This window comes from Sciurus carolinensis, chromosome 14 (genome assembly GCF_902686445.1).
Source record: "Sciurus carolinensis chromosome 14, mSciCar1.2, whole genome shotgun sequence".
Classification (NCBI taxonomy): domain Eukaryota; kingdom Metazoa; phylum Chordata; class Mammalia; order Rodentia; family Sciuridae; genus Sciurus; species Sciurus carolinensis.
Window position 1 is genome coordinate 72,933,979 of NC_062226.1, and position 21,029 is coordinate 72,955,007.

Below are 21,029 nucleotides of genomic sequence, written 5' to 3' on the forward strand. Positions count from 1 at the left end.
TAGCCTCAAGCTCCTTATTTGTCACTGGGATTATATATGGGTACGCTACCATGACTGACTGATAATTTTCTTTAATGCACGAGTATTTAATTTTGGTTAAGTCATATTTACCTACTATTTCGTTTGGTCACTTATTCTCTTGATGTCACATATAAGAATACTTTGCCTGACTCAAGTTTGCAAAGATTTGTTCCTTGATTTTCTTCTAGATTTTACTTTATTCCTAAAGTAATTTTGAGTTAATTTGTGTGTAGCAGCAGAGTATGGAGGCAAACTTCATTCTTCTGCACCTGGAGATTCATTTGGCCCAGAACAATTTGTTGAAAAGACTATTTTTTTCCCTATTTTATTATCTTGGCACCCTAGTCAAAAACCATTTGATCAAAATGTGAGGGTTTATTTCAAGACAGAATTCTATTTTGTTGACGTATACATCTGTCCTTTGCTAGTATTACACAATCTAGTTTACTATAGGTTTGTAGTGTGTTTTGAAATCTTGGAATGTGAATCCTCCCATTTTATATTTTCTTTTCATTATTGTTTTGGCTGTCTTGAGTGCGTAGTATTTCTTTGGGTTCCTCAGATATATTGTGGGTTGAGTTCCTGTCTACTACAACAAAGCAAATACTACCATAAAATGAGTCACACAAATTTTTTGGTTTTCCCGTAAAGATAAAAATTATGCTTATATATTATAGTTTTTAAGTGTGCAATACCATTACATCTAGGAAACCAATGTACATACTTTAATTAAAAAGTACTTCTTGGGGCTGGGATATAGCTCAGTTGGTAGAGTGCTTGCCTTGCAAGCAAAAGGCCCTGGGTTCAATCCCCAGCACTGCAAAAAAAAAAAAAAAAAAAAAAAAAAAAAGTACTTCTTAATGGAACCACCATTTCACCCAGTTATCTCACTCCTCAGTACTTTTCTAAAGGAGTTAAAAATCAGCATAATACAGTGACACCACCACATCAGTATTTATAGCTGCACAGTTCACAATACTAAGCTGTGGAGCCAACCTAGATGCCCATAACAGATGAATGGATAAAGAAATTGTGGCGTGTGTATCATGGTGGGATATTACTCATCCATAAAGAAATATGACTTTATGACATATGTCGGTAAATGGATTGATCTGAAGACTGTCATGCTAAGTGAAATAAGCCAGTCCGAAAAAAACCAAAGGGCAGATGTTTTCTATGATATGTGGAAGCCATTTCACAACTGGGGAGTGGGAGGAGTACAAGTTCATTGGAATAGACAAAGGGGAATGAAGGGAAGGAAAGGGAATAGGAGTAGGAAAGACAAGGAAAGAATCTGCTATAACTTTCTTGTGTACATATGTGAATACACCGCAGTGAATCCCACCATCATGTACATTCACAAGACTGGGGCCCTAATTAGAATAAGATATATTCCATGTATGTATAATTTAGTCAAAATTGACTGTACTGTCATGTGTAACTAAAAAGAACCAATTAAAAAAATCCTAATAATCACATGAGCCTTCAGCAACTCATCTTTTTGCTGGTAGAGGGTCTTCCCTTAATGTTGATGTCTTCTGATCAATCATGACAATAGAAGGTTAGGGTGGCTGTGGACGTTTGCTGCGTTTGTTTATGTGACACTCTAAATCCTTGTTTGTCATTTTCACAATATTCGTAGCATCTTCACCAGGAATAGATTCCATTTCAAGAAACCAATTTATTTGTTCATCTGTTAGAAGCAACTTCTCATCCATTAAATTTTTATCATGAGATTGTAACTGTTCTGTCACATCATGAGGCTCCAGTTCTAATTCTAGTTCTCTTGCTATTTCTCCCACTTCCTCCACTTAAACTCCTTAAAGCGTCCATGAGGTTGCTATCAACTTCTTGAATACTGCTGTTAATATCAATATCTTGCCCTCCAATAAACCATGTTCTTAATGGCATCTAAAATGATAACTCATTTCCAGAAGGTTTTCAATTTATTTTGCCTAGACCCATCAGAGGAATCACCATCTATGGCAGCCGTACCCTTACGAAATGTATTTATTTAATAATAAGGGTTGAAAGTTCTTGCATGGGCTACAGAATGGATGTGTGTTAGCAGGATGAGAACAAACAATAAAAATCTCCTTTATACTTTATCAACATTCTTGAGTGACCAAGGTGCAGTGTTGATGAGCAGTAATATTTTAAAAGAAATTTTTTTTCCCCTGAGTAGTTTGTCTCAATATTAGGCCTAAAATATTTAGTAACCATGTTGTAAACAGTTGTGCTGTCACCAGGTCACCAGGCTTTCTAGTGCCATTCATAGAGCACAGGCAGAGTGATTAGTATAATTCTTCAGGATCCTAGAATTTTTGGAATGCTAAATGAGCGTTGACCTCAACTTAAAAGTTACTGGCTGCATTAGCCCCTAAAAAGAGAGTCAGCCTGTCCTCTGAAGCTCTGAAACCAGGTACTGACTTCTCTTTAGCTATGAAAGCTGTAGATGGCATCTTCCAATATGATGCTGTTTTGTCTACATTGACAATCTGGCCACATGCCTATTATAATCCCAGCAACTGGGGAGGCTAAGGCAGGAGGATCACTGTTTAAAGCCAGCTTCAACAACTTAGTGAGGCCCTGAGCAACTTAGTGAGATCCTGTCTCAAAATAAAAAATAAAAAGGGCTGTGGCTGTGACTCAGTGGTTAAATGTCCCTGGATTTAATCCCTAATACCCCCCCCCCAAAAAAAAATAAATAAATAAAGGAAGAAAGAAAATCTGGTGTTTGTTGTAGCTTCTTTTTTTTTTTTTAACTATTTATTTTTGCGGTGCTGGGGTTCAAACCCAGGGCCCTGTGTTTGTAAGGCAAGCACTTTACCAACTGAGCTATGTCCCCAGCCGTGTTGTAGCTTCTTTAGTCAATTATTTTTGCTGGATCTTCTGTATAACTTGCTATGGCTTCTACATCAGCACTTGCTGCTGCCCCTTGCACCTTTACGTTAGGGCGATGGTTTCTTTCCTTAAACCTCAGGAACCATATTCTGCCAGCTTAAAACTTCTTTTGCAGTTTCCTCACTTCTTTCAGCTACCAGAGAATTGAAGCAAGTTAGTGCCTTACTGTGGATTAGGTTTGGACTTGGGGGAGTGTTGTGGCTGATTTGATCTTCTATCCAGACCACTCAAACTTTTTCAATAACAGCAATAAGGCTGGTTCACTTTCTTAATACTGTGTTCACTAGAGTAGCAGTCTTAATTTCCTTCAAGAACTTGTTCTTTACATTCATTATTTGGCTAACTGGTACAAGAGACCTAGCTTTCAACCAGCTCAGCTTTACATACATCTTCCTCACTAAGAAATGCTTAATCATTTCTAGCTTTTGATTTAAAATGAGAGGGCTGACTCATCTTTTTACTTGAACAGTTAGAGGCCATTTTCGGGTTATGAATTAGCCTAATTTCAATACTGTTGTGTCTCAAGGAGTTAGGAGACCTGAGGAGGAGGAGAGAGATAGGGAACAGCTGGTTAGTGGAGCCATCAGAACATACACAATATTTATCAATTAAGTTTGTTGTTTTATATTGTTAGGTGGTTGGCATCCCCACACAATTACAGTCGTTACATCAAGGATCTCCAACAACAGATCACCACACCAAATGATATAATGAAAAAGTTTGAAGTATTATGGAAATCACAAAAATGTGACACAGACACACTATGTGAACATGTGCTGTTGGAAAAATGGTGCCAATAGTCTTGCTTGACCCAGGGTTGCCACAAAGCTTCAATTTGTGACAGTATCTATGAAGCACAGTAAAATAAGATATCACCGTATGAATCATAGGATCATCCTGCCAATTTCTGAAAGAAAAAAAAAAGCCAGAATTTTATAAAGATTGCATTGAGTCTATAGGTTAGGTGGGGGAGTATTGCCTTCTTATCTATATTAAGTATTTTTAATCCATAAATATGGGAATCTTTCCAGATACTTAGGGCTTCAGTTTCTTTCAGTGATGTTTAGTATAGTGGTCTTATGCTTCTTTTGTTGAATTTATTCCTATACATTTTATTCTTTTTTGAATTGTTTTTTGGTAATATATAGAAATGCAATTGATTTTGTATATTGATTTTGTTTTTACATGTTTTAATAACACTTAACATGCTTTTAGAAAATAGATAAATATCAAGTACTATTCTGCAGCTGTAAATTGTTATCTAGAAATGCTGTATCTATAATTTAAAAAGATGAAATTGGAGAATATCATGCTAAGTGAGATAAGCCAATCTCAAAAAAACCAAAGGACGAATGATCTCGCTGATAAGCGGATGATGACACATAATGGGGGGTGGGAGGGGTTAGTGTTAGGGTTAGGTTTAGGGTTAGGGTTAGGGAGGGTGGCAAGAATGGAAGAAGGAAGGACTGTATAGAGGGAAAAGAGGGGTGGGAGGGGGGTTGGGGGAGGGAAAAAATAACAGTGAATCAAACAACATTACCCAATGTAAATTTATGATTACACAAATAGTATGCCTTTACTCCATGTACAGAGAAACAACATGTATCCCATTTGTTTACAAAAAAAAGAAAAAAATGACAAACATCTAAGATTAATATGTAAGAGTTTTGATTTTTAGACTTTTTGTCGGTACATTTAGCTATACCCTCTTAGTTCATCAACCAAATCTTAATTCGTAAAAGTTAATATTTGATTTTTCCCTTCCACTTTTAGTGTTAAATGTTTACAAAAGACAGTGAAGGATTCTTACCACATAATGTGTAGACCATGTGCCTGTGAACTTGAAGTTTGTGCAAAATGTGGAAAGAAAGAAGACATTGTTATTCCGTGAGTATTTCCTTTCACATTTAGATTTATTCTTAGTAATTGATATATGAACTTTCTTTTAATGAGACATTCAGTAACTTTTGTCTGAAGTTAACAACTTATCATACTAATGTAGTCATTTTTCTACCTATAGGAAAAGTCATTATTTTGTTAAATTTTTCTATTATTTCTATAAAAGTGGCACTTTATATTTTTAAGAACATCAGATATTTATCCATGAGGTTCACATTTATTGCAAAAGAATTGCTTATTGTGTAACAACTTTTCTTTTAATGGATACCTTTTAGCAATTTCTTAGAGCCTATTCTATTACAACAGTATTATAATCAGTTATATCTTAAATTAGTTTTCAAGAATCTTGTTCTCTGTACTTATTAAACTCCTTTATGAAATGTAGTGGCAAAGGTTTCTTCAACCTGCATGGTTGGGAAATAATTAGAATTTTTTTTCTTTAATCTTTAGGTTTAATAAAAATCCAGAAAAGACAGAAAATATTGAAGATCATGAAAGTTACAGCCATAGAAGAAACTGCAAAAGACATGAAGAAAGTGATGCTGACTTAGATTTCGATATTTATTTAGATGATTCAGATAATAATCAAATGGATTAATGACTGTATTGGAAGTTAGAGAATGTGGAATTTGACCAACTTTTACCTTTTTGGTTCTCATGAAAAATATTGTGAAATCCTAATAAGAAAAATCAGAAAAAATCTATAGAAAATAGGTATATACCTGAGCAATATAAATCATGTAAAATGTTTGAATAATTCTCAAACTTTCATCCAGAGTTTTCTTATAACAAATTTTTCAAGTTTGCATATACTAGAATATCTGCCAAAAAACGTATCAAGGTATCCTGTTGCAGTTCATGAGAATTATTTAAAAGAGTATATTACCTAATATCGAAATAAACAAGACTCAGAATTGGTGATTATATAAGAACTATCTCATTCTTATTAACTTATTTTTACAAAATAAGATGATATTACTACAACTTGCATCAAAAATTAGTAAACCTCTGGCTTGACAAAAGCTCTCTTATATTTGCTCATTAAAAGCAAAAGCAGGGCTGGGGAGATAGCTCAGTTGGTAGAGTGCTTGCCTTGCAAACACAAGGCCCTGGGTTTGATCCCCAGCACCGCAAAAAAAATAAAAAAAAGCAAAAGCAGGGGCTGGGGAGGTAGCTCAGTCGGTAGAGTGCTTGCCTTGCAAGCACAAGGCCCTGGGTTCGATGCCCAGCACCCAAAAAAAAAACAAAAAAAAAAACAAAAAAAAAAAAAGCAAAAGCAGTTTATTTTTTTATAATGATGTTTAGCAAGTTTATAACAATTTTCTTTTGAAAGTATTTTTATATACCTCTTCATACTGTTTTGCATTTTTCCTCTTGTGAAATATACATCCAGAAAAAATGTACAGTTTACTAAATAATTACGAAAGAGAGTTTTTACATTTAGACGTGGATGAAGAAACTGCTGGGACCAGAAGCTCCCCAGGAAGCTCTCCCTCATCACAAGTTCCTCCTCCTTCCCAGAGTTGCCTCTAACCTGAATTTCGATAATTATTTTCTTTATCATTTGTACTCCTAAACAATATAAATTCACTTTGTCTGATTTTTTAAACTTTCCTGTCTTCTTATTTTGAAACATCTCAAGCCTACAGAAAGGTAGCAAGGCAGTACAATGAACCTTTGTATAGGCTTCCCCTAGATTCCAATATTAGCATTTTACCACGTTTTCTTTATAACTCCATAAGTGATCACATATATTTTTCTAATTTGCAGAACCATTTGAAAATAAATGCTAAGTAAACATTTGATTTTGAACTTTATGTGAACAGACCTGCAATATGCATATTATTTTTATCTCTTTGTTCATTTTTATAAAATTTGGAAGATTGATTCATATCGTCACAAAAATTATAATTTATTTTATATTATCATTCTATGTAATTACATAGCGTAGTTTCCTTTCTGATATTAAGATATTTTAATTGACTTACTCTTTTCCTATGGTAAGCAATATTGGTATGAGAACTGTTTTATGTGTCTCTTGATACATATGTGCCTTTCTGTTAGTCTGTACCAGTGGTAAAAAAAAATCAGGTATATGCATCTTCAGTTTTACTATATAGCATAAAACTGTTTTTACAGAAGTATAGTTATCCTCCCTTCCCTCAGCAACATATTACTGTTTATGTGCTCTGCATCCTTTCTAATGCATAATATCAAAATTTTAAATTTATGCCAGTTTGATATGTGTACAATATCTCCTTGTGTTATTGTTAATTTCTATTTCCAAAATTACTAGTAACCCTGATCTCATTTTATGCTTATTAGTGATTTTTTTTGTGATAGATTGTGCTAAGAAATAGATTTTGTTAAGTGTAATGTTATTTTTAAAAAGGCATAACGAACTATATAAGGGGTAATGTCAATTTACTTTAAAATATTTTGTTGTAAAAAAAGTAAAGACACAGATAACATCTCAGTTGCATCAAAAAATGTTACTCTAGAAATAAATAGTCTTCAAGAACTGTCAACCAAAATATAAAATCTTATCAAGATGTTAAAGAAAACAGAGACAAAAATAAATGGTGTGGGAGGCTAAGGCACAAGGACCATGAGTTCAAGGTCAGCCTCAGCAACTTAGAGAGACCCTAAATAACTTAACGAGACCCTGTCTCAAAATTAAATATAAAAAGGTCTGGGGATATGGCTTAGTGGTTAAGTGCCACTGGGTTCAATCCTGATACCAAATAAATAAATACAAAGATACCATGTTCGTTCAAGATGTGGAAGTTTTGGGCTGGGGACATAGCTCAGTTGGTAGAGTGCTTGCCTTGCGTGCCGCAAAAAAAAAAGAAAAGAAAAGATGTGGAAGTTTCACTTTTTTTTTTTTTTTTTGTGGTACTGGGGATTGAACCAAGGGCCTTGTGCAAGCAAAGCAAGGACTCTACCAACTGAGCTATATCCCCAGCCCCTGAAGTCTCAATATTCTAAGCTTCTAGTCTTACAAGTTTCTCTCTCATTAACTTGTGTGACTTTCCTTTGCATATAAATTTATTTTGGTATCTATAAATTTATTTCCTTCCCTTTTTATGTATAAATTTATTTAACTTTTGTGATTGAAGAGCCAACTGAATCATGATTGGATTAGCATAAATTTTTTCCCATGTGAATTCTTGTAATTCCTCAGATAGAGCATTATCTAATGACATATATCAATAGCTGCATTTTATTCTTTAATACTAAGAAAAGTTGTTTTGCTTTGTTTCTCTTTTTTTTTTTTTCCCCCGCTTGGTGCTAGAGATTGAACCCAGGGATATTTAATCGCTGACACATATCCAAAGCCTTTTTTTTTTTTCTTTTTTTTTTTTTTTTTAATTTTGAGACATCTTGCTGAGGGCCTTGCTTGGGTGCTGAGGCTGACTTTGAACTTTCCATCCTCCTGCCTCAGCCTCCTGTGATTGATTATATGTGTGTACCACCACACCCTGCCTTTGTTTTTGTTGTTGTTGTTGTTGTTGTTGGTTTGTTTTTTTGTTTTGTTTTGGTTTTTTTTGGTACTGGGGATTGAACCCAGGGGCACGTAACCACTTTGCCACATCCCTAGCCCTTGTTTATATTTTATTTTAGAGTCAGGGTCTCACTAAGTTGCTTAGAGCCTTGCTAAATTGCTGAGACTGGCTTTGAACTCGCAATCCTCCTGCCTCAGCCTCCCAAGCTGTTGAGATTACAGGCTTGCACCACCTTGCCCAGCTCATAGTTTTTTAAGCCGACTTTGTTATATTAACTGCCTTTATATCCCTTTAAGAATTATTCTTTCGAACCTAGAAACTATTTTTTATTGGAACTTAGCACATAGAAACAATGAAAACCTTGTTTTAGTTTAATGTAATGAAATCAGTTTATTATAGTAAATTAGCTTATCCCTCCTTAATATTTGATTATCAAGACAGCATCACATATTCTAAAATATTACAGTACTTTATTACAGAAGTTTCCAATTCTCATCATAAAATTCATATAATGAGCTTTTAAGAAAAATCTTGTGGCTGGGGATATAGCTCAGTTGGTAAAGTGCTTGCCTCATGTGTACAAGGCCGTGGGTTCAATCCCCAGCACCACAAAAAAGAAAAAAAGGAATCTTATTCCTGGAATATTGTGATTCATTTGTCTGCATTACATCCCTGTATTTTTCCCCCAAGTTCCCTGTGATTCTGATCATCAGCTTTTACAAGTACAATTGGTTGCATATGCCAAAAAGCCATTTTCATCCCACCTGCTTCTTTTTAGCTACCATAATACCATACCCCCCATTGCCATGTTCTCTCTTATCCTCCCTTGTAACTAGGGCTAGCCAGCTCCACTGGGAGATTCTAGGAAAGACTGGCCTCACTGGTAAAAAGAAAGCGTTTTTCCTACCACGTTCTTCCTCCCTAAACGTGGTTGTGAGAAGCCATGATATCTAGATGGGGAAGCCCTGACAGGGAAGTTGAGCTGCAGAGACAGCAATCCAGAGCCCTGATGTTGTTAAGCTGCTGACATAATGAATCCTCATGACATCTTGTAAGGTAAATAAATGCCTGTTTGTATCAGCTATTAATAATCAAAAACCTGTTATTTGCAATCAACTGAATTCCAGCTGATACCACAACAAATTTGGTAAACCTTGTTTTATAGAACACATTGTGTGCTATGGCAACTAGATTAATTAATAATATATTTACAATGATTAGTAATAAAGACAATTTCATTGTTTACCTTTGCACAAGAATTATGATTAAATTACTGCTGGGCTGGGGCTGTAGCACAGTGGTGGAGTGCTTGCCTAGCATGTGTGAGGCACTGGGTTCCATCCTCAGTACCACATAAAAATAAATAAATAAAATAGAGGTATTTGTGTCCATCTATAACGAAAATAATTTTTAATAAAATCACTGCTGATCAAATAGTAGTGATAATGAGAATATCAAGTATATAGTACTTATAGATTCTAAGCATCCTGCATCTATCAATACATTTAATCTTCCTACCAACTTCATAGAAACAAAGCACAGAAAGATAAATTTATACCCAGTCATATAGCTGGTAAGTGACAGAACAAGAATTTAGAATCATGTTCACTGGTTTGAGTCTCCTTTTTTTTGGGTGGGGGGTACCAGGGATTGAACTCAGGGGCACTTGACCACTGAGCCACATCCCCAGCCCAATTTTGTATTTTATTTAGAGACAGGTCTCACTGAGTTCCTTGGCACCTCGCTTTTGCTGAGGCTGGCTTTGAACTTGTAATCCTCCTGCCTCAGCCTCCCAAGCTGCAGAGTCTGCTTTTTACCTACTGCACTGTCTGCTTTTTAACTATTGCACTGTACATTTCTTCTGTCACATGCTGAAGATATTTCTAAAGGTAGAGAAAGCATATTAGACTGCATGACATGACAGGTTATTTGGTGACTAAAATTTCTATAATAATAATACAATAATAACTAACATTTATTTAACAGATAATCATTGAAGTGTATACATGGCAGTGTTCAAGATTGTAGGAGTATAACAGTGAACAAAACAAAGGTCTATCGTTACAGGGATAACATTTTAGTGGATGGAGATAGACATTAAATAAAACAAACAAGTTATATGTTAGTAGGTGAAAAGTGCTATGGGAAAAAATAAGTCAGAGCAGGGCGATTGGGAGTCTGAGAGTGCAGGTGTACTGGGGTTGAGGTGTACAAGTGGGTGGGGAATGGATATGGTTTTAAATTTAGGCCTCAGTGAAAAAGCGTCATTTGCGCAAAAACTTGAAAAGAGATGGGAAGAATGTTCCAGGCAAAGGGAATAGTTGCTCTAAGAGCTCTACAGCAAGACTGTGGTTGATATGCTCAAGGAGAGATTAAGTCAGAAGTGACAGAAGACCACACCATGGAAACCTGCTTTTTTTGAGGTACGGGGTATACTGGGGATTGAACTCAGGGGCACTCGACCACTGAGCCACATCCCCAGTCCTATTTTGTATTTATTTAGAGACAGGGTCTCACTGAATTGCTTAGTGCCTCACTTTTGCTGAGGCTGGCTTTGAACTTGAGATCCTCCTGCCTCAGCCTCCCAAGCCACTGGGATTACAAGTGTGTACCACTGCACCTTTTAAAAGATTTTTTTTCTTCATCTTTGGTTTTCAGTCATTTGACTGATTTCTAAGGTGTGACTTTCTTATTTGTCCTGTGTAAGGTTTCCTGAATTCCTGAAATCTGTTGGTCAGTGTCTTTCTTTAAAGAGACTTGAAAAATTGTCAACCATTATTTCTCCAAACACTAGTTGTTTCTATTCTTTCTCCTTCTGAGACTCCAGTTACACACACTGTTAGACCTTTTTGCTTGTCTCCAGTCTTGTCTCCAGTGTCTGTCTTAGCTGCTTTCTTTTGTGCATTCTTTTCTCCTCTCTGGACTGGTAGCTGGTGTATTTTCTATTTGCGGTTTTTGCTTTCATGGATCCTATCTTCTAGAGAGATAGGATTAATGTGCATAATCTACTTTGAAACCTATGTGATAAATTCTTAATATCAGACACTGAATTACATAGTTCTAAAATGTCTTTGTGTGTGTGTGTTATTGGAGATTGAATTTAGGGGCACTTTACACTGAGCCACTTTTTACTTTTTATGTTGAAACATGGTTTCACTAAGTTGCATAGGGTATTGCTGAGTGCCAATGCTGGCCTTGAACTTGTAATCCTCCTGCTTCTGCCTCCCTAGTCGTAGGGATTACAGGCATGAACCACTGTGCCCAGCAATGTCTGCCTTCTTTTTTTTTTTTTTTTTTTTTAATAGCTTTAAAAGGTTGAAATATTCCATTTTTGCCTGTTTTATCTCTCTTCTTTGACATGTTAGTCCTAGTTAATATGAGAACTGCTATAAATTGGATGTACCTTGAGTGTATCACCCAAAGGTTTACGTGATGGAAGCTTGGTCATCATGATGGTTTTTAAAGTGGTGGAACCTTTAAACAGTGGGACCCATTGCAAGATCATTAGGTCAGTCCTTGCAAGGAATTGATATAGTTCTCACCAGAATAAGTGACTTGTGGCCAGAGTGGATTAGAAATCTAGATCACTCACACTTCATCTCTTCTAAACACAGCTGGTTCCTTCTCATTTCACTTCCATGTTGTGACTCAGTCAGGAGCCCTTGCCAGGACACTGGGGTCTGTAAGGGCTCTGAGGACTTTTCTCTAATTAGGAGAGAGGGAGAGATTCTTTCAACAAAGAAAGGTTTGATTGGTGATGAGGGTGGATGGGAAGGAGAAACAGTTTTGATGCTGAGACTCCATATAAGGACGTCAAGAGTCATGCAAAAAGTTTGGGCAGGGTACCGGGCAGGCCACTGCTGTCTGAATAAGCATGTACAAAAGAAGGGACAAGAAAGTGGATGGGGCAGTGGCAGTCAGGTGGAAGGATGTGATGTTGGCCATGATTCTAATGTGATCTCGGGAGACGTGGGTGTCATGGGAGATGAAGACCTGGTTTTGATAGGTTTCATTTTGTTTTGGTTTTTGTAAAATTTGGAGGCACATGAATCATATCAACCCCATGTAACTCCAAAGGAATTTGACAGTAGACAAGGAAAAAATATTACATAGAATTTTTAAAATGAAAAGGATCACCCAAGTCAAGTTAGAAACAGGTCCTTGCCTTCATTGACGTAGAATCCTCATCAAAGATCAGGAAAAAATAAAACTGAAATTAGAGAAGGCTTAATTTCAATAGGAATAACTATACCTACTCAACCCACTATAGAAGTTTGATGGGAGGAACAATTTGATCTATGTAAGAAGCAGCAAATACAGAGAGGTGGCAAGGTGTGGTGGGTGGAAGATAGCTTTTGAACTAGAAAAATCTGGGTTCAAATAGGTCCTTTGGTCAAATGACTTTAGGTATGCCATTTAGTATGAGTTTTATTTCATTTTATTTCTGTGAACTGTTATAATAGCAACTTTGTAACATTTAAGGGTTAAAAACAATATTGATATGTAGTAGATATTCTGCAAATTTTAAGCATTCTTATTTCACATATAAATTATTGTTGCAGATTCATAAATATGGATGATTATATTCCCAATTTGCCAGATTTAAAAATATTTATATGCACATGTTGAATCCAGTTTATGTTATACGTAGGCTTATTATATACCTAAGATACTCCATGCGGGAAAAATTTTAACATCACGGGGGTTAATGATTAAGGTATTTGAGGGTATCGTTAATCTTTTCTATGCATTTTAATATTGCCAGGCTGAAACACAGGGGAAAGAAATATATCTAATCCAGGAAACCCTGCATTAGAGAAAAGTCCTGGAAAAGCCTATTGGGATGCGTTTTCTGAACCATTCAGCTATTTCTAGTAGTTTAGGCTGCTATAAAATTCAGCAGTATTTCACACCTTTGATCCAGCAACTTGAGAGTCTGAGGCAGAAGATCACAAGTTCAAGGCCAGCCTCAGCAACTTAGCAAAGCTTACTAAGTTGCTTAGGGCCTTGCTAAGTTGCTGAGGCTGGCCTTGAACTTATGATCCTCCTGCCTCAGCCTCCCAAGTCACTTGGATTACAAGTGTGCACCATGACACCTGGCTCAAAAGCTATATTTTTAATGAAGATTATAAATATCCTATAAGTATGGCATAAATTTTTTATTACTCATTTTGTTCATATTTGTCAGTAATATTGAATGTTGCAGGACTGTTTTCCACAAGTTTTATTGGCCAGGTTTATAAATTCAAAGAAGTATGTTGGAAGTGCTTACTGAGTTCTCTACTAGTGAGTCTCACAATTCTGTCAGCCATTATACATACAGGAAAAATTATGCCTCCCCAAACATAAGACATTTTTTTTTCCTGCAGTAGTAGGGATTGAACCCAGTGCTAAGCTACATCCCCAGTCCTTTTTTATTTTTTATTTGTATTTCACATAGGAAATATTGCTTTGTAAATTTTGGCTTAGACATTTCATTTCAAGTTATTCTGAGAGATTTTATGGGCTTGGGAAGCAGGTAAACAAAGCTCTTGGACAGAAGAACGAAACCTTGATAAAGAATTCCTATAGCACTGAAAGATGAAGCAATTCCCTCCAATGAAAATTTTATGCAGGAAATATCAGACTTACTATTGACTATTTATGATACTTATGAGATCTAGATCCTTCAGTAACACTGTTCATAAATGTGAGTGCAATAGCAAGCTTGAGAAAAAATATTTCTGACAGTAACAACTTTACAAACTCTTCATTTCCTTTTTTGTTTCATTGGCAGCACAGAGGATTGAACCCAGGGCATTCTATCCCTGAGCTATACCCCCAGCCCTTTTTTATTTTTTATTTTGATACAGAGTCTCACTGAGTTGCCCCTGCTGGCCTCAACTTCCAGAGCTGCTGGGATTGCAGGCTTACAGGCATGGACCACTGCACTAGGCAGTGATTGATTGCTTGCTTGCTTATTTATTTACTTACTTACTTACTTACTTACTTACTTATTTATTTATTTATTTATTTATTTAAATACTGGAGATTGAACCTAGGACCTTACACATGCTATACAAGTGCTCCACTACTGAGCTACATCTTCAGCCCCTCAAAACAAGGCCATATTAATTATAATTAGTATCCTGTGCATACATGCACAGGCAGAAACTTCAATAAAGCAAATGACCAAAAAATTTGTATTTAGAGCCAGGCACAGTGACATGCACCTATAATCCCAGTGACTCAGTAGACTAAAGCAAGACAATTGCAAGTTTGAGGCCAATCTCAGCATCTTAGTAAGACCTTGTCCCAATATAAAGAATAAAAACTGGGGATGTAGCCCAGTGCTAAAGCATTCCCAGGTTCAATCTCCAGCACAAAAAAAAAAAAAAAAAAAAAATTAAAACTACACAGAGAACAAAAAATGAAAAGTGAATTAGAAAATCATTGTCCACTACACTGAACTTTATAATTCATAAATTTGCATACTTAAGTAACAAATTTTGCATAATTGTATGATTTCGACTATTTCATCTTTTATTTACTTAATTGCTTATTTGTGGAAAATATTTCTTTATAATCTGTTAGAGTTGTTTATTTCTTTTACCATTATTAAGAAAAATCATGGGAACATGGGAACAATGACCTAAATAATACAGGAAATGAATTGGCCCTGGGGAAATTGCCAGGACTAGCTGAGGTTAGAAAAGATGTGCTACTATAGGGCAACGCTGATGTCCCTTAGCAGAGGATATTACAACATGTCCGCCAAGTCAGGAAACATAAGATAAAATGTTTTTTAAGCTGTTATATTTACTTTCCAGCAGTATACTCATTATTTTTCTGGTACTCCATTGCAATAGGTCCAGTTGTTACTGTGGAAAAAAGTACAATTAATACAGTACAGAGTGCCCAGAAAGTCTGGAAACACTGAGAGAAGAGTATATTTATTTACTTCACCCACAAACATACTAAGCACACTAGTTGGAAGTATGACAACTGTTTAAAAGTGAGTTTCTCCTGCGTTGCCTTCACAGCACTTATGGCCTCCAGCTGACACAGACAGGTGCAGTGTGAGTCGCTGCCAGTGGACGGTAACAAAAACAAGACTTACCGAAGCAAGTGTTTCTTATAAATAATTTGGAAGCAAATTTGGGATTCATTTCTTGGCAATGTGTACATTTCAGATCCTGTTAAGTGACTGATTTATGTGTGGGAAGTCCTCAGTTGGGAGTGCTGGAAATACTTAATGATGATACATTACTGTCCATAAATTTTGAGAGGATATCCTTCAGAAAACGAAAATCCCAGCGGAAGGAAATCACAGCAAGGGGCATGCTGTCTCTGCAGGGTCCTAGGAAGTCTGCTGAGTAGACATGGCGTGACCCAGCCAGGTACCACTGAAATGGGCCCTAGGGGACAGAATGGAGACAAAACAGGAATCCACAAAACAGCTCCATGAACATGTTTGGACAAACATCCGACCAGTCAAGCTTTCTGTATTTTTCCAGTCAAAAGTATCCTCTCTACAATCCTCTCATCAAGTACATTTCGCCCAAACTTGAGCTATAGCTGTAGTCCAAAAAATAAGTCATATTTTTCCCAAAAGTGTAATGGGATTGAACTTAGGTAGTAATTTTGCTTTTCTTTGTTAAATGGTGGCTTAAGGAGGCAAAAAGCTTTTGAGGGAGTTTAAACAGGGACCACTGTCCCATATCAAGGAGCTGGTGGTTCCACATATGCACTTAGCATTGTTAATAGACTGACTGAATATCACATATCTATATGGTATTATATGGAGTAGTTGTGACTGGTTAAATATGAATTCAATTAAAAGAATTTACTGGGTTCACAGCATTCCCAAAATTATATATTCCCTCAACTTAAGGTTTAACTGTTTCAGGACTGTGACTGTTTTTGCTATTAAAAAGGGACTCTGGGGCTGGGGAGATAGCTCAATCGGTAAAGTGCTTGCCTTGCTAGCACAAGGCCGGGGGTTCAATTCCCAGCACCACAAAAAAATAAATAAATAAATAAATAAAAAGGGACTCTGTGGAAAGGTTTGAAGCCACTGATAAAAAATATCAGTCTTCATTGTGCTGTAAATTCTATAAAATGCCATAAAAAGCTTTTTCTACAAAATATATCTCTATGTGTTTTAAATGTTTACTGAGGTATAAAATTCACCCATTTTAAGTGTATAATTTGATGATTTGGTAAATTTACAAATTTGTACAATTATCACCACAATGCAGTTTTAGAACATTGCCCCAGAAAGATTCCTCATAGCCATTTGTTGTCGGTCCCCATCACCAATGGGGGAATTCATTCATCACTCAATGAATCTCCTTTTTATGTTTATGAATTTTTTCTGTCGTATCGTGTGTGTACACAGATGTAACAACAGATCCCACTATTATGTGTAATTATAATGCACCAATTTAAAAAAAAAAAAAAAACAAACTCTATTGACTTGAAAAGTACCCAGAATGGGAGAAAATATTTATAAATACACATTAACAACATTAAAAAAAAAAAAAAAACTGTAATGAACTTCAAATATAAATGAAATAATGTGTCTTTGCATCTTTCTCCTAACTTAGATGTTTGAGGCACATCTATGTTATAAAATGTACTAGTAATGCATCATTCCTTTTTATATTTTTTCTGAATAGTATCACATTGAATGGATATATTAATTTGTTTATCTTTTCAAATAAAGGTGTTTTTCCACATTGAGCTATCATGAAAATACTGCTATGAATATCTGCATATATAATCTTCATGTGGATATGTTTTTTTTCCTAAGTATATCTCCCAGAGAATAAGATGCTAGATTGCATGGCAAATTGATGCTGCACCTTTATATAATCTGCAATGGTTCCACACAAAGAAGTGGAACCTTATTAACACTTGTAACTGCCATTCTGTTTTGATTATTGCCATTCTAGTAGGTATGTGAAGACTCATTGTGGTTTTAACTTGTGTATTACTATTTTCTCATAGTATTGACTTGGCATATTTCCATGTGTCTACCATCCAATCATTTAACTTCTTCAGTGAAATGTGCATTCAGACATTTTACCTGTTTTTAAGAATGAGTTGTTTTCTTAAGTTGAAAGAATTGTTTATAGATATTCTAGACACAAATCCTTCATCAGATATGATGTGGAAATATTTTATTCCAGTCTATGTTTTGTTACATATCAATTAAAAGTGTCCTCACAGCCAGGCATGATGGCTTATGCCTGTAATCTCAGAAACTCAGGAGGCTGAGGCAGGAGGATTGTAAGTTAGAGGCCAGCCTCAGCAGCTTAGCAAAACCCTGAGCAACTTAAACCCTGTCTTGAAATAAAAAATAAAAAAGGACTGGGAATGTAGGTCAGTGGTAAAGCACCCCTGTGTTCAATCCCTAGTACCAAAAAAAAAAAAAGTTTTTCACATGAGCCATATTCCTATGGGTAGCAATTTATAACCTGACAAAATACCTCCTGCCCCTCCTCAAGATAAGCTGCATGGTTTACAAAAAAATTTTAGAGCAACCATAATGTTTTTTGTGCGAGTTTTTTGTGTTTGCTACAGGGATTGAACCCAGGGGTGCTTAACCACTGCACCACGTCTTCAGCCCTTTTTATTTTTTGTTTCGAGACGGGGTCTTGCTAAGTTACTTAGAGCCTTGCTAAATTGCTGAGACTGGCCTTGAACTTTCAATCCTCCCAAGCTAGTGGGCTTACAGGAAGCACCACCATGCCTGACACATGCACTTTTGATTGTTTAACAAGATTTTTAGGGGCTGAGGATGTAACTCAGTGGTAGGGCTTCTAGCATGTATGAGGCCCTGGGTTCCATCCCCAATAGAGACAGTGAAAAAGATTTTTAGTCAAAAATAGAGAATGCATCTAATCTAACACATTGCCATGATAGAGAAGTTAATATGAACTTTTAAGAAACTTTGTTACTTCTAGCTGGGCATGGTGGTACATGCCTGTAATCTCAGTGATTCAGGAGGCTGAGGCAAGAGGATCTCAAGTTCAAGAGCAGTTTCAGCAACTTGGATCATGTCTCAAAGTAGAATAAGGACTCTGGATGTAATTCAATGGTAAAGGGCCCCTGAGCTCAATCCCTAGTAGCAAAAAAACAAAAACGAAAACAAAATTTTGTTTACTTCTGTAGTGAGTATATTGTGGGGGTATCCAACATGATACTGGAGAGGAAAGGAGAGTGACATACTCTGAGAATATGAAGAAATGCTTTCATTATATTTTAATCGGTGTGAGATGCCAAAAATTGAGTGTATGTATGTAAACATGTGCCTGGAGTGAGTGGTTCAACCAGGGACTGCATGAAAGAAACAATAACTAAACCTAATTTCAACCATAGAAACTGTACATAAAGCAGACAATAAAACGAAAACATGAATTCCGATACGATTCTTCCTAAGCAAGTGGTGATGTAACTGTTGGAGTTGCAAGGCTTGTTTTGGTCCATTTCGATCCTCTTTTTGTTGTTCATTTTTGGTTTTTTCCCAAGTTGGCATTGTTTACCACTTGATTGGCCAACTTTTGCTCAACCCCTAAATCTTTGATTATGTCCTTATTGAAAAATGAGTCTGCATCAGTTATTTTCTATAGAAAACTTTAAAAATATCGTGTGAATGCTCTGCACCTGCAGTCTGGCAGTTTCATTTCTCTCCTCTCTTCTCTATTCCCATTTGATAGGATGAATCAGTTCCTGCTTGAATCCTGAGTTGAAAATATTTCCCTGAAGTATAGACATTATGAAAATTGTAATATCATGAAACACCCCTGCCCCCAAGGAAACCTGCAACTAATAGGAAAATGATTACTCACTAAATGCCCAACATGATTTTGGCAGTGGTCCCCAGACCTGGATCTGTTAGGTAAGAGTTCAGGGAACCAAGATGGCAGAGAACAGGGTATCAGAAACAAGCCACTGGAGGAAAGGTGTATTCCTGTCCCTGTTTATGACAATTTCCGCCACTGAGGACAACATAACTCCTGCCACAGGTTCAAATTTTTACATGGCCACAGGAAGAAAAGTGGGCAGTATTCTCATTAGGTTTTCTAAGGCAAACCAATGAGGGGGGGATTGGAAAATATTCTAATCAGGTATCATAAGATAACCAATGGTAGAAAATGGGGTAAGGTCTTTAATCAGGTCTTTACAGGGAAGAGAACGCCCCAAAGTTCAGGATATAGGACCCTAATTTCCAGAGTTGGAAATTTGGAGCCTTAAGCCTCTCTCTCTTACGTGGCTCACTCCATTCTACCTAACAGAGTGCATATCTTCACCTACAATAAATCTGTATTCTATCTGTTACTTCTGTGTGTTTCACTTAATTCTTTGCTCAGGACTGGACATCCCAACGGTAACAGGTCTACATTATAGTCACTTTTGATGTGAATTTAAAATACAGAATCTCCAGTCTCGTAGGGAAAGCTCTCCTGCCATGTGATACATGTTGATCCACTTTAGGGATTGACTAGGGCAGGCCACAATGGCTCAGCTAGCAAAGGTCCATGCTGTCTGTGCATTATGTCATACTGCACAGCCGGGAGGATGAACTCACATCCAGCCCACAGAACTATCTAAATATCAGGTGTGGGTCCCAGCTCTCGGGGACAAGGCGGCCATATTTGGAGGTAATACTACTGTAAGAGGCAAGTGTGAGAGGTTTAGGAGCCATAGGGAAAGACAATAAGATAGCATAAATCCTGTGTTATGAGGAAGATCTGGAAGAGACTATTAGCCAAGGTGTCTCCTGACCAGGTAATTTGTGTCCACGTGGGCCACATAGCTTGCAGTGGCCAAGTCTTTGAAGAGTGACTGAAAGAGACAGGTGCTGGGGCAGATGTACCCGTTTGTGAGCAGGGACTAGCATTTAGGCTGCCCCAAGGAACAGTCCCTGTTCCCTGTCCCTTGTGTTCTCAAATCCTGGCTCTAGTGTGTGATCCGCTTCCACATCCTCCAGGTGCTTATGTTTTTGCATGTAGATTTATAGAAAAATGACCTCACTCAGCCCTTCAAATGTTTCCGTGTTTTGTCTGTTTTTGTTGGGGGAAGTGCTCAGTTAACACAGCTTCAGATGACATAACACTCAGCCATATCCAGTTTTACATCTATCTGATGAGAAGAAAGTGATTGTGAGGCCTCTGTTCTAATTATAACTTTGTCACTAACTTACTTGGAGACTCCAGCAAATTACTTCAACTGTCTGCCTGCAATCTTTTCTTATATAAAATAACATAGTCAGTCTAGATCAGTGGTTCTCATGATGTGCTTCCCAGAGGAGCTGCATCAGCATCCCTGGGAACCTATTAGACATGCAGATTCTTGGGCTCTGCCCCAGGACTGCTGCTCCACCCTGGAGGGTGGAGCCCAGCAATCTGCCTTTGAAGGAGCCCTCCAGGTGAATCTGATGTTGGACAAACCAACCATTGGTCCACATCAGTAGTTCTTAACCTTGGCTGCACATTAAAATCATGTGGGTAGATTTTATAACATACCAATCTTGAACCCACTCTCCAAAGATTCTGATTTAAATAGCTTTAGGTGAGGTCCAGACAATGTTGGTTCTGAGGTATGTCTAGATGCTCTCCAAGGTCTTCTAAAACAAGTCAGTGTGTCCCAAGTTGTAAATGCACACCTCCAGACCTGTATCCTGCTTAAGCCACTAGGTGTTGCTATAATAGA

At 36.8% G+C, this 21,029-nt stretch overlaps 1 protein-coding gene across 1 annotated transcript in view; it reads left to right on the top strand.

Moving 5' to 3' along the window:
* The window catches only part of C14H9orf85 (chromosome 14 C9orf85 homolog), a 65,261-nt gene extending 59,279 nt beyond the window's left edge, over positions 1–5,982 (top strand). The window contains exons 3-4 of the mRNA XM_047523812.1: positions 4,699–4,812; positions 5,275–5,982. Coding sequence (XP_047379768.1) covers positions 4,699–4,812; positions 5,275–5,422 — 262 coding nt within the window. The 3' untranslated portion in view covers positions 5,423–5,982. The remainder of the gene's footprint in view (positions 1–4,698; positions 4,813–5,274) is intronic.
* The last annotated feature ends 15,047 nt before the right edge of the window (positions 5,983–21,029 follow it).